This window comes from Chrysemys picta, chromosome 7, assembly GCF_011386835.1.
Source record: "Chrysemys picta bellii isolate R12L10 chromosome 7, ASM1138683v2, whole genome shotgun sequence".
In the NCBI taxonomy this organism is placed as follows: domain Eukaryota; kingdom Metazoa; phylum Chordata; order Testudines; family Emydidae; genus Chrysemys; species Chrysemys picta.
In genome coordinates, this window is record NC_088797.1 from 121,542,693 (window position 1) to 121,559,866 (window position 17,174).

The following is a 17,174-nucleotide window of genomic DNA, read 5'->3' on the forward strand; positions in this document are numbered from 1 at the left end:
TTGTAGCAAATTGTCTGGCCACTTCCTCCTGGTTCCAGCATCCTCTTTGCCCTTGCCTCAGGGCCTCAGCCTGCAAACCCCAGCAGCCAGCCAGGAGCTGTCTCTCGCTCCCCAGGTCCCTGTTAGCAGCAGTGCTCTGTCCAGGATGCTGGCAGTTCTCTCAGCCCTCCAGAGACACAGTTCTTTCTCCCTGAGCTCCCAGCAGAGAACTGCCTTCCTCTGCCCTGCAGCTCCCTTCAGCCCTTCTCTGATTGGCTGTCTCCTGCACAGCCTCCCTAGGGCTCTATTAACCCCTTATAGCCCAATGTGGGGCAGGCACCCCATCACAGAGGTCTTGTACAGTGGGTGACGATGTAGAAACCAAGGATAGAACAATATAAATCAAGGAACAATGATCTGGTGGTTAGGGCACTAGCCTTGAAAAACCTACGTTCAACACTCTGCTCCACCACAGATTTCCCTATGTGACATTGGCTAAATTACTTAGTTTCTCTGTACCTCAATTTCCCATCTGTAGAATGGGGTAAAAGCAATACCCTGCCTCATGGAGGTGTTGTGAAGATAAATATATTAAAGACTGTGAGGTCAGGTGCGCAGATACTCTGGGAATGGGGGTCATATAAGTATCTAAAATAGAAGAATGTGAGACTGGAACTGAGCTTGGCTAACAATGTGTAGCCCAAGGTCCAGTGTGCTTCAACAGCAGCCCTGGGAACTACAAGATGTGGATTGAAAAATGGGGCATGTTGGGAGAACTTCCGGGATCCTGCCAGGATGTAACCTCTGCCCCCACCAGCAGGAGGTCTCAGCACTGACTGAGCTGGGAGCACGTAGCAGGCAAGCAGAGAGGAGGCTGCTGGACTGTAATCCTGTTCTATGTCCTTTACAGAATAAAGCCTATTCCTGGTGGTTTGTCTGAGTGGGTCTGGTCTGAGGTGAACACACAACGCAGAGCACACAAAGGAGCCTAGTTTCCCAAAGCTGTGTAAATAGTTGCAAGGCAGCCTTCCCCTATCTGGAACAACCTCATACTGGGGCCAGTGAACGGGGGGAACAAACGTTCCTGACAGTCACCACCCAAAGCCCATTGAAGTTGATGGAAAGACTCATTAACTTCAATGAGCTTTGGATCAAGCCATTGATTTGCATTTATTTCTGCTCTAGTTGCGCTAGTACAATTAGTGTTCCGCTCTGTGATCTTTTCGAATATCAGCATAAACAATGTTTCTTTTTCAGTGCATAAACTCACACAAGAATAGATAATTCATCTTGCCTGTTGATACGGCTTAACCGTAGTTGTATTATCACAGAAATAACGTTGGGAGAATGAGGGGGACACTCGTATAAGTCTGGGTGGTTTGGTCTGAGAAACAAAACAGCTTTACTTGGCCCGTTGATAGCGGATGATCTGTGAATTTTAATAGTAATTCTTTTTGTATGCCAGCCATTATGAAGTCACTACCTTAGGATAATGATCATTCCTAATAAATATAATAATACCCAGGAGCGCCTCCAGCTTTTCTGCCACCCTAGGCAGCGGAAGGTCCCGCCCCAAAATGCCGCCCCCCGCAAAGGTGGCGGAAGGTCCCACCGCCAAAATACCACCGTGGTCGCCACCCCCCAAATTGTAGCATCCTAGGCGACCGCCTAGGTCACCTAATGGGTTGCGCCGGCCCTGATAATACCTAGTTCATATCTAGTCCTTTTCATCAGTAGATCTCAGTACACTTTACAAAAGGAGCTATCATTTCCCCCCATTTTACAGACGGGGCGCTGAAACAGGGAGCTGATGTGGTTCCTCCAAGGTCACAAGCGGGAGAATGGCAGAATCCCAGTCCAATGAGCTATCCGCCAAGCAACACTGCCATGCAGTATTGCATAATTAGAGGATTACCTGTCATCCATCTAGAAATGCAGAACATCTTCTATGTATATTACGTATGTATACACATGGATATGCATAGCTGGATTAATATATCTAGATCTTTATGGTGTCTTCTAATTTATTGTTAGCGATCTTTGTGTTAAATGATGTCTCGTGGGGTCCCCCACTCCCACCCCTTCTTTGTGACTCTGCCTGCCTTTTATTACTGAATGGTGGGTGGGGGAAGAGAGAGAAATGCCGAAATGCCTGAACACAGATTAAAATTCCCACTGTGAAATGCTAGATGCTGTTCCTTTCAGTTTGGCCTTGTCTAGGAGCTGATTCGTGCCTGGCATTTTCAGAGACAGTAAACTGTGTATTTAAAAATGACACTAATGATACAGATCTTTAATCCTGTTGCAGGCAAAGGTCTTTTGTTCACCATTTGTGGTGCCTCCTACTCTATTCCTTTGTAACATTGCTTTTTCCTCTTGCTGGAAGACTGAAGCCATTCTCTCTGTAGTTCTCAAACCTATTTCCTTCATGCAGAGACAGGAGTTTGGACTCTCACACTTCTGTCTGATTCATCAGCAATACAGACCAATTAATAAGTTAATTGGTGGTGAGTGGCCACTAGTAGCCAGACATCTACTGTATTTCCAGAGCTAACACCCTTGGACTAAGCTAAAGGAGCAACTTCACGGAGCAGAGACTGTTTCTGATACCTTACTGAAACCATAATTCACAGTATCTTGGAAATTAGAATCATAAAATATCAGGGTTGGAAGAGACCTCAGGAGGTCATCTAGTCCAACCCCCTCTCAAAGCAGAATCAATCCCCAGACAGATTTTTGCCTCAGATCCCTAAATGGCCCCCTCAAGGACTGAACTCACAACCCTGGGTTTATCTGGCTAATGCTCAAATCTAGTGGGTTATCAAACATCCACCTACTAAAGCAAGATTGCTCCCTGCAGATAGCCAGGTTCTAAAATCTCAAGCAATGAAACTTTCTGCCACCTTCTATCTTCAGACTATTCTGCAATCTAACAGATTCCGCTACTGGGAATTATTTTCAATTTCCCTTTTTTTTTTTTTTTTGCAGTCTACATTTTCCTTTGCTGATGCAACATGCGTGCACACCGGGTGTTGTCTGCCTACTCTGATGACTAGATCTCGAAAAGGATAACAATCAACTGTTGCTGTTAACCTTAGCAAAGTTTGTGCTTTGGGGTTCCCTGTCCCGGGTTCAGACCTTGTTGATGATCACAAAGTGGTTGTTGCACTTAACTTTTAACCTATTGTAATTAGTTATGCTCATTCTAAGTCAGGGGTGGCCAATCTGTGGCTCCAGAGCCACATGCGGCTCTTCAGAAGTTAATATGCGGCTCCTGGTATAGGCACCGACTCCGGGGCTGGAGCTACAGGCGCCAACTTTCCAATGTGCCGGGGGGTGCTCACTGCTCAACCCCTGGCTCTGCCACAGGCCCTGCCCCCACACCACCCCTTCCCGTCCCCTCCCCTCCCCTCCCCTCAGAGCCTCCTGCAAGCCATGAAACAGCTAATCGGGAGGTGTAGGGAAGGAGGGAGAGGCACTGATCGGCGGGGCTGCTGGTGGGCAGGAGGCGCTGGCGGGGGGGGGGGGGGGAGAGATAATGGGGGAGCTGCTGACATATTACTGTGGCCCTTTGGCAATGTACATTGGTCAATTCTGGCTCCTTCTCAGGCTCAGATTGGCCACCCCTGTTCTAAGTGATCCCACTGTTTATTTGATTGCTACATACTTCAGATACACGTTCACAATGATCATATATTGCTTTACGTTCAGGAAGGTTGGTCACCATTGGTTTGTTCTAACAGGTTTGCTACACTTGAGTTGTGTAGTCTGGTTTTTATACTGTCACTAAAACGCATCAGTTTTCACCATGTTTACCTACAAGTCCTGGCTGTTTCCTCGTCCTTCTGTTTGACGCCTCTCTAACTAATTGTGACTGTTCCATCCATACAGATTATGTTGCTGACTGACCCGGAGATTGAGAGCAGTTTACTGATTAGCTCTGACGAAGGGGCCACGTATCAAAAGTACCGTCTGAACTTCTACATCCAGAGCCTGCTGTTCCACCCCAAACAGGAGGACTGGATTCTGGCATACAGTCTCGATCAGAAGGTAAGAAAAGGTTTTGTGACCTTCTTTACCAATGATGTGGCGTTTTCCCTCCCAAGGGCCTAGACAAACATTTAGTGCTTGCTTTTTCTAGAGGGCCTCTGCACGCACCATCATTATGACTTCATTTACACACCTGTAAGGTCTGTGACTATAAATCGGGTATTTACTGGCGGATGTCATAAGAACGGCCGCACTGGGTCAGACCAAAGGTCCATCTAGCCTAGTATCCTGTCTACTGACAGTGGCCAATGCCAGGTGCCCCAGAGGGAGTGAACCTAACAGGTAATGATCAAGTGATCTCTCTCCTGCCATCCATCTCCACCCTCTGACAAACAGAGGCTAGGGACACCATTCCTTACCCATCCTGGCTAATAGCCATTAATGGACTTAACCTCCATGAATTTATCCAGTTCTCTTTTAAACGCTTTATAGTCCTAGCCTTCACAACCTCCTCAGGCAATGAGTTCCACAAGTTGACTGTGCGTTGTGTGAAGAAGAACTTCCTTTTATTTGTTTTAAACCTGCTGCCCATTAATTTCATTTGGTGGCCCCTAGTTCTTGTATTATGGGAACAAGTAAATAACTTTTCCTTATCCAGTTTCTCCACATCGTGTCAAGTTTGGTAACATTTGCACCCTCAATGATCATTAATGGTGGGGAGTTGTTTGAGGGGAACAGGGTTGTGCCCCCAAACATGGAAAGTGGGTTTAGGGGTTGGCTCCAGAATAGACCCTTCACTGTGTTCTCTTCTTTTTAACTAATGTTGTTGCCAGGACAGTAGCCTTAATAATGTGTGAAGCTGTTCAGTATAAGTACTTGGATAATGGTACACAATATGGATGTATTTCTTGGCCCTCAAAACAAATGGTGATATCGTTCTTGCTTCAGAATAACATACAGTTCTTCTTGCTCCTGCCTGCTTGGCACATTATAAACCAGATGATGATTGTCCAAGGAAGAAAATAAGTGAATTGAATTCCTTTTGGAGTCTGCTTCTGTTGGTGCAGATCATGTCATGGCTACAGAAACATGCCCAAACGTTTCAAAAGCATCTAGTGCAGGGGTCGGCAGCCTTTCAGAAGTGGTGTGCCGAGTCTTCATTAATCACTCTAATTTAAGGTTTCGCGTGCCAGTAATACATTTTAATGTTTTTAGAAGGTCTCTTTCTATAAGTCTATAATATATAACTAAACTATTTGTTGTATGTAAAGTAAATAAGGTTTTAAAAATGTTTAAGAAGCTTCATTTAAAATTAAATTAAAATGCAGAGCCCCCCGGACCGGTGGCCAGGACCTGGCAGTGTGAGTGCCACTGAAAATCAGCTCGCGTGCTGCCTTTGACACCCTTGCCATAGGTTGCCTACCCCTGATCTAGTGCTTTTGGGTACTTCAATTTTTGGATCAACTTGAGACCCCTTAAAGGGGCTTGATTCTCCCAGTAATTTCTGAAAAACCAATCACTAAACTTGGGTCTGATAAATATTTAAAATGGGACACCTTGACAGACAGTGCTTGTTCCGATTGGTGTGCCCATCTAAATCTCAATGTAATGTAAAGCATGGGGGGAGGGATAGCTCAGTGGTTTGAGCATTGGCCTGCTAAACCCAGGGTTGTGAGTTCAATCCTTGAGGGGGCCACTTAGGGATCTGGGGCAAAACTCAGTATTTGGTCCTGCTAGTGAAGGCAGGGGGCTGGACTCGATGACCTTTCAAGGTCTCTTCCAGTTCTAGAAGATAGGATATCTCTTTACAGTCCTGTGTTCACTCACCACAGGAGCATCTCCGTGTGGCACAGCCGCTGACTTTCACTCTGGCAACCCCTGCTGACAGTCACTCCTTCGCTGTGGTGATCTCTGCTCTGTACCTTGGCCCTCCACCCCGGGCACAATATTAATGTCTGCCCCTTTTGGGGCAGACAAACAAAAGTCCAACGGTTAATTCCGAGACCTTGTGTCAGGTCTCTGGCCTCTGGTTCTGGGCTCATGCCACTTTGCCAGTGACTGATAGGGGAACCCAGGCCCTCCTTACACTGGGTTCAGCTCTATGCAGAGGGCTGGCACAAAGCCACTTAGGTCCCACTTAAAGGCCTCAGAAATGGAGCTTATATGGGACTTAGCAATGTCCTATACCCTGCATAGGGGTGAACTACGGCCGTGGGTCCTGATCCTAACCCTATTGGAGTGTTTCCCTTGACCTCAGTGGGCTTTGGATCAGCCCCTTTGTGGGTAACTGATAAGCACAAAGTATAAATCAACTTGGAATAAATAAAACTAAAGGGTCAGGTTCTCCCCGTGGCTGAGCAGATGTGGTCCCTGGTGGTTTCATTTCTCCAGGCAGAATTTGGCCTGGAGTAACTGTGATCCTGCAGGTTTTAATATTTATCACTATGGAAGTCCTGGAGTAGTTCACAACACTTGACTGTCACTTGGTCTTTTGAGACCTTGTGCTAGGGCTGTAGTAATGACGAGAGAACCCCAATAGTCATTAGTTGCAATCCGGCATAAGGTTATTATTGACCAAGAGTCCCCCTAGCAACCCAAAATGTAGACAGCTGCGTGGTGGCTAACTTGAACTGAATTTGCCATCCGAGTTTGTTTCCTAGTAGACAGGGTCCTGGTATCACAAAACCCCATCGGTAGTCACATTCATTTGCACCCTGGTTGCAGAAGAGAGACCAAGGCTTCAAGGAACCTGGAGAATGAACAGGAAAGGAGACTGGATTAACATGGAGACTGAACCATTCCTCCCCTGGAGGCATTTCCTCCAGTTGAAGACTTAGGTTGACTGCCTGGGCACTGGGGGGGAGCTTACACCGCTCATGCTGTGACTCTTCTCTGGGCAGAGGACTTTAGTTTCCAGGGCTGACAATCCAGTGCCTTTTACACACATTAACTTGACAGATTTTAGAGAGAGTATCAGAAAACCAGCTGCTGCCTGCTCCAACTGCTCTATGATTACATTCATTTTTCCAGCTGAACGTACAGTCGCTCTGTGGTGAACCCCCACCACATAATCGCAGAGCCAGTATGTGATTCTCCATTTTCTGAATAAGAAAAGTTACCTATCAGAAGAAAACTCCAGATACAGTAAAACATTACGAGGGACACACAAGCTCGTTGGAGGTCTTGTACGTTTTAATTATGGTGGGTTTAATCAGCTGGCTCATATGGTAAGAAGCTGTTTTGTGGGCGTGTTACCTGTTTCTTTTTGCTATATTCTTAAACAGTGGTTTGCGGTGTAATTAGGGGCTGGAAAATAAGAGCCTCTGCTTCATGCAGAGTCTCCTTCCCCTGTTCAGATGGGTCAGCCACACAGAGACAATGACTAATACTCATCCCTGAATCGCTGAGCTCTTTGGAGTGATGAAATGCAGGTGGGAATGGGAGGTGTAAGTGATGTGAGAGAAAATGTAGAGTCCTAATTGCACAGCTCAGAAGAAATGTCTAAATGCACTCAAGTGTTGAGCAACACCAGCGGTGGTGGAGAAGCTGTTTTAAAATGGTCCTCCTAGATTCGCTGTTGTTCCTTTGATATTCTAAATCGGATTGTGAAATCCAGACAACCAGGTTAAAGGGGACAGTCTCTGCCAACGAGGCATCTCTAAATGAAAATATTTTTATTGAATTTCCTTAATATGTGATTTCAGCTATCTGTTCTTTTAAAAGCGAGTTTAGTTCCTGGGAGAAAAGTACCAAATGGAGAGCCTTGGAGATGGAAATTTGGTCATGTTGTAAAGGCACTGGACTTAGATTCAGGAGATCAGGGTTCTCTTTCTAGTGGGCAACAAACTTCCTCTGTAACCTTGGGCAAATCACTTAATCTCTCTCTCTCTCTCTTTCTTTGTTCCCCATGTATAAAACTGGAATCGTAACACTTTCCTTCCTCCTAGAGGTGCTGAAGTTAAATTCCTTAATGAAAGAGGTGCTCAGATATGAAGGTGATGGGTGCTGTTTAAGTAGATACATAGAACTCTCTATTTATAGAACAATGTGAACAAAGCTTCCCACACATTGCCCCAGCCATGTGCCTTAACCCATTGCCTGAATGGTTTGCTTTGAAAGATGAGCAGCATCTCTGTCTTGTCAGCAGAGAGGCTTATCACTGTGTAGGTGAGACTGCTAATTAGCACCAATTATGATAGTGGACTTTTTGAGGTCCTCTAGGTCCTGATCCAAATCCCACTGAAATCACCAGTCGTCTTTCCATCAGGAGCTGGAAGGGGACACGTTTTATGTAGGCCACATCTCCTTGTGTTAGACTTGTGTTTATTTGTTCATTCAAAGGGGAAAATAATCCACAGTGCAGAGAACACAAAATAAGGGTTGGTAAACTCTTGCAGGGCCCATGAGGAAGGGAAGCTGTTTGGTCAATGAGCAAGCGGGATTTGCTCCGGTCGCACCCACTAACAGTAATGGGGAGTGGATTTACCGATGTGAATCCATCAGGAATTCAAGTGGGAACAGTGGAGTTCAGAATCGGGGGGACAGAAGAATCGCTCGCCTGTGTAAAATGATATATGTCAGAGAAGCAAGGGTGTGCACAGAGAGCAGGCCAGTTGTTTAAATATGAAGGAAAACTGTGGATTGTGGTCTCTTTGGGTCTAATTCACCTCTGTGGGAAGTGGGGGCAGAACAAGGCCCAGACATCACTTAAGTTCCTATAACCTCCTAATAGAACATCAGTGGCTCACATGTCTGGTGATAATGCTCGGCACAGGGGATGTCCCCCATTGTCAAGAAAAGAGGGTATCAGCTGTGTTCTCCTGTTATTTTAAACCGAGCTTTTCTGGCTTCTCTGGGGCCTGATTCTCCTCTCACACCAGTGTAAATCAGGAGCAACTCCACTGACCTCATGTACTGCGGCAGTATAAGAACCAGACTGGAATAGGAAGGAATGAATGGAATTGCCTTGGTGTACAACTAGAGTAAGAGGAGAATCAGGCCCTGTGTTTAAATCAAACCTAGCAGTGAGCCTGATCATGCTCTTTTAATGGCTTTGCGATTAATAGATTTTAAAGTCAGAAGGATCATTTAATCTGACTTTATGTGTAACACAAGCCATATAATTTCACTCAGTTAATCCTGTATTTAGCCCAGTAGCTTGTGTTTGACTAAGGCGTATTCTGAAAGGCATCCAATCTTAAATGAGATGTACTGAATTTTTTTCAGCTGACTTAGATGTGGGTTTGGCTGGGCTCAGTGTCTCATTCAAAAACAAGGAGATTAAGTTTGCTCTCTGTTATGCTGCTTAACCATTGCTCTAATTCCATTGACAGCAGGGAGTTACTCCTGCTTTACACCAGAATCAAGCCCTGCATCTCTGTTATAATGCAATATTTTCTCCAGTTAAGATTAAGATACATAGTTATATAGAATAAAGTTTCATTGGGTTTTGAGGATCCACTGGCAACATGAGGTGTGAAAAGACAAAATAGCATATAGTTTGTGTGCTAACGTTTAAAGAAGTCCCTAGCTCAATCAAGAAAACAAATTATTCATTAGGCCTGCATATTTCTGATGACCTCGGTGGTGGCAAAACATGAAAGGCAATAGGAGTTCTGCTCTGGTACCAAAATGTGTGGGATGTTTCAGAAGGGCTTGGAAATTCTTGGAGGACCACAAGAATTTATTCCAGCTAAATGAAGGCTTTTAAAAAATATGTGAACTCTCACCGATATTTTTAAAAGCCTGTGTGTATTTATGCATGGTTTGTGTGTGCGTGAGTGTGTGCGTGTGCATGCAAAAACATGCAGGTGTATGTATCCTTAAGTTATATCCATGCACCGGGCATTTGGCTTACGTACCTTTGCACTCAAGCCTTTTCAAATGTGGGTTGAAATCTAGGGGGCAAATTGAGCAGCCATTGGATAACCAAGCCTTATGCTGTTCTGAGGATGAACAGGCAAAAGCTATGAAGATCCTTCATCTTGCAGTTGCTTTGTTTTATTTTCTTTCTTGCCTAGACAGTCAGCTGCCCAGCATTAATTTAGTAACAGGGGTAAAGCTGTCAGAGTGTATTTTTCTTTTAATTTGGCTATAAACTGGTGTACAAACTGTGATAAAACATGCCCTCCAAGTGCATCCATCAGTCTCTTACACACTTCACTAAGCATAATGTGTTGGGAAACAACTTAAAATAAAGGAAATAAATAGCGGATGGAAATAAAAGAATAACCAAAAACCAAACAGCTGATCCAGTGACAGGCAGATGGCACAGTCTGTCCAAACAGGAAGATAAAATCATAGCAATGTCGGGCTGGAAGGGGCCCCAGGAGGTCATCTGGTTCAGGGTTTTTCAGTGACCAGTCCATGGACTGGGCACCAGTCCCTGAGATCTCCCTGACACAGTTTAGGAAGGCAGTAAGCCGGTCCCTGGTATCAAAAAGGTTGAAAAGCACTGATCTAGTTCATCCACCCTGTGCTGAGGCAGGATTAAATATAGCTAGACCATCCCTGACAGGTGTTGGTCTAACCTATTCTTAAAACCTCCCTGCATAACTTGTTCCATTGCTTAACTATCCTTAATGTTAGAAAGGTTTTCCTAATATCTGATCTAAATTTCCCTTGCTGCAAACTAAGCCTATTGCTACTTGTCCTACCCTCTATGGACATGCGCAATTGATTGTCATCTTTTTTTAAAACAACCATTTAAATATTTGATGCCTGTTATCCTTTCCCCCGGCTACGAGCCTTTTCTTCTGTAGACTAAACACATCCACTTCTATCAACCTGTCCCCATAGGTGCTCTGCTTGGTAGGAGTGTGGTCAAAGGGCTGTAAGATAGGACTCTTGAGTAATATTCATCACTGATTTTGCCACTGATGTGCATGTCTTTAGGCAAATCTATATACCTCAGTTTGCTCAAATGTACAGTCTGTATAAACAATCATGCTTGTCCCCCTTAAGCCTGCTTGTGTGTGCATAAGGGCTTTGTTTGTTCACTTGCTTTGAGATCCTTGGATGCATATGTGCAAACAATGAGGGAATAGCCCCTCTCCCATAAAGTTTTACTGCCCTATGGATGTCTAGAGATTTTCACACATTTCCGTGAAAACATACTAATTTTCCATCTGAGAAGCAGTGTATTCCCGTGGGTGGGTTTTAACCCCGGCTCTGTCACTGACTGCCTGTGTGTGACCTTGAGCAAGTCACTTCAATTATCTGTGCCTCTGTTTCCCTCCACTTTCTTTTGTCTCTTGTCTATTTATATTATAAGCTCTTCGGAACATCCACTGTTTCTTACTATGTACACAGTGTCACAATGGAACCCTGAGATCAGCTGGGGCCTCCAGCACTGCCATTACGCAAATGATAAATAATAATGTTTTTTTTTAATGAAAAGCGGTGTGTATGTGAAACTAGTGAACTTTTGCCCTGAATTGTGTGATAATTAGCCATTTTCTTTTCCTGCAAATGGTAATTTTTATGGGGCAAAATACAAAAATTGAAAGACAGACTTTCCCTTCCACCTCCAAAATAATTGATTTTTCATAAATAACCCAAAGCAAAACAAAAGCACCCTGGCAGGAATGCAGGGTTTTTTGGTTTTTGTTTTGCTAGCAGTGCAATTTATTTTTTTCCAAATAGCTCTCCTGGCTGCTAAGCAAGTAGCTACAAAATTTACAACACATTGGAATGGCTTACCAAGAGGAGTGTTAAGTTCGTCATCACTTGGAACCTTTAAATCGAGATTGGACGTCTTTCCAAAAGATACGATCTATTTCAGCTCCAGGTTGGTGGGCTGAGTAGTGTTCCTTTGCATATGAGGGAAGAATAATGCCCCCCACTGCAGGAACTGTTAGCTGAAATTGTACGGAGTGTGTTATGCAGATACATTTTAAAGGTGTGCTGGTAAAAACGTGGTAACTATAAGTCATTTGCTTTTGGATTTCAAGCATGAGTCAAATCTTTCTAATAGACTTCCATTCAAACTGGGCTGGAGTTGGAAAACTAGCCAATGTGCCTCTTAGGAGAATGTGTGGAGAATATTAAGGGAGAACCAGAAAGAAGGAGGGAAGAAGGATGGAAAAAGAAGAGTAAAACTGCCTGTACATACTAGGCAGTATCCCCAGTGCTCCTCCTTCAGCACACAAACGGAATCTCTTCACGTCTAGCCCTGAACAATATGAGACTCTCCCAGGACAAGGTTCCTCATGATACTGGTGAAGAATCAGAAACCGAATGAAATGGAAAGGAAAGTCAGTAACTGATATGCAAATCTCAGTGGCTTTTGGAATGACTGCAAGATAGATACCAGAAGGCGTTATCACTTCCACTTGTTCCCGTCGGCGTTAAATAAACAAACACCCAGTTATTTGCTAAATATATGGATGCCTTATGTTCAGTGTAACCGATGCACTGATACAATTCAAAATGCTTGATATTTTTGCAACGCTGTGTTTAGTTTCTCCTCTCATGACTATTTAAATCATTTAAGTGTCCACATATGGCACTGGCAATTAGATTGTAAACAACGGGGGAAAGAACTAAATGTCAGCCCAGAAGCCGGTGCCTTTATGGTGGCTCCTCAGCCCTTGCTGAGCAAGCAGGGACGTGCCAAATTCTGCTTCAGTTTCACCGTTTGCGCCAGATTTCAGTACAGGGAGGAAACTTCACACAGGCTCCAACAGTGCAACTGCTAAGTGACGCCGTGCTGAACTATTGTGGACCAAGAATTATCTTGTTAACCTGAAACGATTCTTCTCTACTCCAGAATCTTGCACCTCCTGCTGGGAGGCATTTCTCAGAGAAAATTGCTTGCATCCCAGGGAGCCTGTCAGGACACTGGGAGCCAGACAATAGACACCGTCCTGATTGCCTACCTCTCACTTGGGGAGGAGTCTTGGCTTTGCCACAAGCCCCAGTCAACGGGCAGATTGGGAATCTCTGAATCATACTCTGCTTCCCAATCTAGCTCCCCGTCTCTGCAGCAGGAGCGCCCTTTTCCAGGCCTATACCAGGTGTAGCTAACTTCCTTTGGCACGTTCGTGTAACCACACTAGCTAGTGTGCTGGCAGGAGGTGTGTCTCCAAAACTCCAACCACTCCTGCCCCTTCTCCGTGTAAGGAGCATATATCCTCTCTTCATAGCCTGGTTTCCCCATCATGCTTCAACCTCCAGTACATGTTGCCAGCACCAGGTTAACAAGGAATGCTTCATGTCCCCACACTCGTACAAGCTGAGCCACAAGGTGGCCCTCAATTTGACCCATTCACACAACAGGAAGTCAACAGCAACCTGTTTTCCTGGAGGCATAGAAAGATAAAGAAATCCAGATTGCAGGGAGGAGAACCTTGTTTTCCCTTGATTGCTCTTCAGCAGCTTTGAATAAAAGGAGGGCACCATAGACGAGAGGAACGGCTCAAGAGAGACAAATGTGAAATCTGTCCTGCTATCCTCTGCCTTCCTGGAGGTATTGGATCAGTCCCAGGTAGACTCCTTCACGCATGAACAATATTTGAATAGTACCCAGATGAACACTAAGAATAATGACTAAAACATTAATGGAAGGAGCTGAATTCCTTCAAATACACCTGTGGTGCTAATAATGTGCAATATACCAGTAATAAACTTATTCAGTATAAATGAATGGAGGTTAGTAGCAGGAACGGGCTGATTTTATTTGAATTATACCGTTCCAGTTTGAGGCAGCCGCTTCTGCGTTCAGTTTGACTTTGTTATGTTTACACTTTAAGCTTAACAATGCTTCAGAGATTGTTACATGTGTCTGTATGGGGCCTTGTGCAACATTGTGCCACATATGGAGAGGAAAGTAACTGTAAAAGCTCTTTATAGTCTCACATAGAGAGACACAATGAGAAATCTGTGGTAAAAATGCAATGACCGTTTTCTGAATAGATTCTCTTGGGGGTGGGGAAGGCACTTGGAACGTGAATAGCTTTAAGCAGCTCACACACGAAGGGGAAAGAATTAGGGCGATCTGAAGAAATGGGCATGAAGATTAACATGCTGTAGGATTTCCGTGAAGGAATTAGAGGTGGGTTTGACCCAACCCTGGGACCACATATCTCAGTTCTTTTGGGGAAGTTCCGATCCAGATCTGAGCATGGTATTTTTGGCTAGGTCAAGATAGAGGGATTTTTTTTTTTTGTAAATTCGGGATGGCATTATGAATGTCTGGATTATTGTGGTCAGGGCTATATCTGAGAGGAATGAGTGAAGACTTCCTGGAAGCTGGAGGTGAGAGAAGTTGCTTTGTGTGACTGCAATTATTTGATTCTCTGAGGTCAGTGATAAATCAAGTTCAACTTCAGGCTGTGCATTGGTATAACTTTTTTAGGAGAAATGTCCTCAGTAGAGGCAAAATTGTGGTGCCTACCAGCTCCTCCACATATTCATCTCTTCCAGTTAGTATCATGTCACTTCCTGTATTCAGTTTAAGCCAGCTGTTCTTTCTCTAAACTCCCATCTCCCACATCCACAGGATGAAATCAATGTACAGAGCTGTATGTCCTCATTAGCATACAAAGTCTGCCAGACTGGATCAGACCCGTGATTCACCTAATCCAGTATCCTGTCTCTGACAGGGTCAACACCAGATGCTTCAGCAGAAGGTGTCAGAACCCCCCGCCCCAGTGGGAAAGTTTGTGGGATGTGGGAAAGTTTCCCCCCATGGAGTCCTCAGCCTAATCCTTAATACTCAGAGATTGATTGATTGATTTAAATACTGAAGCATGAGGCCTTGCAGCCCATGTCATCTCATTGTAATCCCTAAGGATTGTTTGTGGATATTAAAAAGGAACAGTGACCGGTTTCCACATCACGAGGGCTCTTGGAGAAGAAGCCTCTCAAGACTGATGGAGTGGTAGGCTACCTTTAGGAGGCTTGCCTAGGACTGTGATCCCCCAAGATGAGGTCCCAGGACCAGAGCTGTGCAAAAAGCCAATTTGGGGGTTCAGTGACAGTTCTGGGGAGAAAAAATAGTTATTTTGGGCTGAACAAAAATTGTGTTTCAATTTCAAGCTTTTTTTCCGTAAGGTTTTTTTTTTTTTAATATAACATTGAAGGAAATTTAGAAAAAAAGTCATTTCAAATACACCTCTACCCCGATATAACGCAAACCGATATAACACAAATTCGGATATAACGTGGTAAAGCAGCGCTCCAGGGGGGTGGGAGTGCACACTCCAGCGGATCAAAGCACGTTCGATATAATGCGGTTTCACCTATAACGCGGTAAGATTTTTTGGCTCCCAAGGACAGCGTTATATCGGGGTAGAGGTGTAGAAACATTTTGACTTTTTCCAAACGTTTTTGATTTTACCTTGTTTCCAGACAAAACAATTCAGTGAATTAGACGTGAATTTGCAAAATGTTTCCATTAACCCAAATGTGCATTTTCCACTAGGGAAAAAAAAAAAAAGGTGAACACATTTTGCCCAGTTCGAGCAGGCTTTCAAATTCTTTGGACTTGGCAGGGTTACCTCCCTTGCTTCTGAGGTCAGATACAAAGACTGTAGCTGTCCCTCTATCTTGCTGAATGATGCTAAGACTATCAGGAGCTGAGTAGCTTGTTTGGACAAGCTGGATGAATATGGAGTTGACAGACTCCCCAGCCAGCTTTCAGGATCGCAGAGGACATCAAACACTTTGTATGAATCAGGTTGTGATGCTGGTAAACCAGGCACCCGCTGTTGCCAAGACTGCAGGCATTAGCTAAGAACTGACAAGCTCATAGCTGGAGACCAGACCAGTTCACCTGTGTTGCTCAAAATAGCAATTTGTCTTGTAAGAATGTAGTTAGTGTTTAGACTCTATGAAATGCTTGTAAATTGCTGCCTGCATTAATCTCACTTGCAATGTCTATATTCCATGCTATACGAAAATATGCAGGTTTTGCTTTGAAAATATTTGCTCTAAACTTGTGAACCCAGATGGGAAGAATGTCATCCCCCCGCCCGTCAAGAAGAGCTTTCAAATCAGATGGGCCATCAAGGAACATTGCAATACAAAGGATGGGTGAATGACCCTATCGCACCTTGGACATGCTATGTTCAAGGAAGCTCGTCCTATGGATTTGGAAGCTGAATGAAGGAACTAAAACAAAGTCACAGGAACATTTTCCATCACTTTTGCTGTTTGAACTCTCACAGGGCTAGAGACACCAAACTAAAGCCAGGGATCCTCAAAGGTTGCCTCCTGGGTCCACCCTGAAAACACTTTGAATTGACAGATCACTACAGCTGTGCCACTCTTAGGATTTAGATTTCAACTCATGTGTGCCTATGTCTGTTTGCTTTAATCTGTAAATAACTCTAATTTCTCTTTCCTAGTTAATAAACCTTTAGATAGGCCTTATGCTTGGTTTAAAATCTAGGGTATCCATTGATTTGGGGTAAGTGACTGGTCTCTTGGGACTGGAAGCAACCCGCATATTGTGTGATTTTTTTTTCATGTAAGTGACCATTTATCACTAAGTCCAGTTTGTCTGGGTGGCAAGATACACTGGAGAGTCTTAACAGGACTGTCTGTGACACCATGGTAAGACTGTTGTAGTGATTTTCAGGACTTCACATTTGTTACTGGCTTGGCAAAATCTAATTATAGAACATACCATTAGTTTGAGGTATCCGCCCTGTTTTTGACAGTCTGCCCTGAGGAAAGCACTCTTGGTTGTGAGCCACTCCAGGCAGCGTGACACAGGTCATGGATGACAACTGGTTTCTTTAAGACATACCTTGCGTTCATCGGCAAAATTGTGAGCTAGGCTTCTTCGCCTTTGGTGCACTGCAAGATTCAACATCCAAAAGCTGTAATTTATCCAAGACATTAATCTGTGCCTTTTGTTATGAGAGCTGAACTTTCTGAACCACAGGGTAAATTCAGTGTTCTTACAGGAGACTGGCAGCTCACAGTTCAATTTTATTAATGTATCTACCCTAAATTCCCTAAGGTGGAATTCTTTATGAAATTGCTCAGAGCTCATCTCATTTAACCTGAGGACAGAAGATAATGTTGGGAGATTTCAACATTGTAATTCAGTCAAATCTGGAAAGGAAGGCAGTGACCTATTGGGCATAATCTCTTACTGCAGGTGACTACAGCTACAGGCATTAAACTTGTCTGATGCTCAGAGAACATTAAACCCTTCAATCTCTTCTAGGTAATATTTATTATTGAGATTTTAA

The 17,174-nt window shown here is 44.1% G+C and overlaps 1 protein-coding gene across 4 annotated transcripts in view; it reads left to right on the top strand.

Moving 5' to 3' along the window:
• Nucleotides 1-17,174, top strand: part of SORCS1 (sortilin related VPS10 domain containing receptor 1) — a 413,081-nt gene that overhangs the window by 248,983 nt on the left and 146,924 nt on the right. For all 4 annotated transcript variants that reach the window (XR_010589337.1, XM_024110965.3, XM_024110966.3 and 1 more), the window contains exon 4: nt 3,871-4,029. Coding sequence is in view for 3 of the 4 variants with exons in the window: in XM_024110965.3 (XP_023966733.2) it covers nt 3,871-4,029 (159 nt within the window). In the remaining variant the exon portion in view is untranslated. The remainder of the gene's footprint in view (nt 1-3,870; nt 4,030-17,174) is intronic.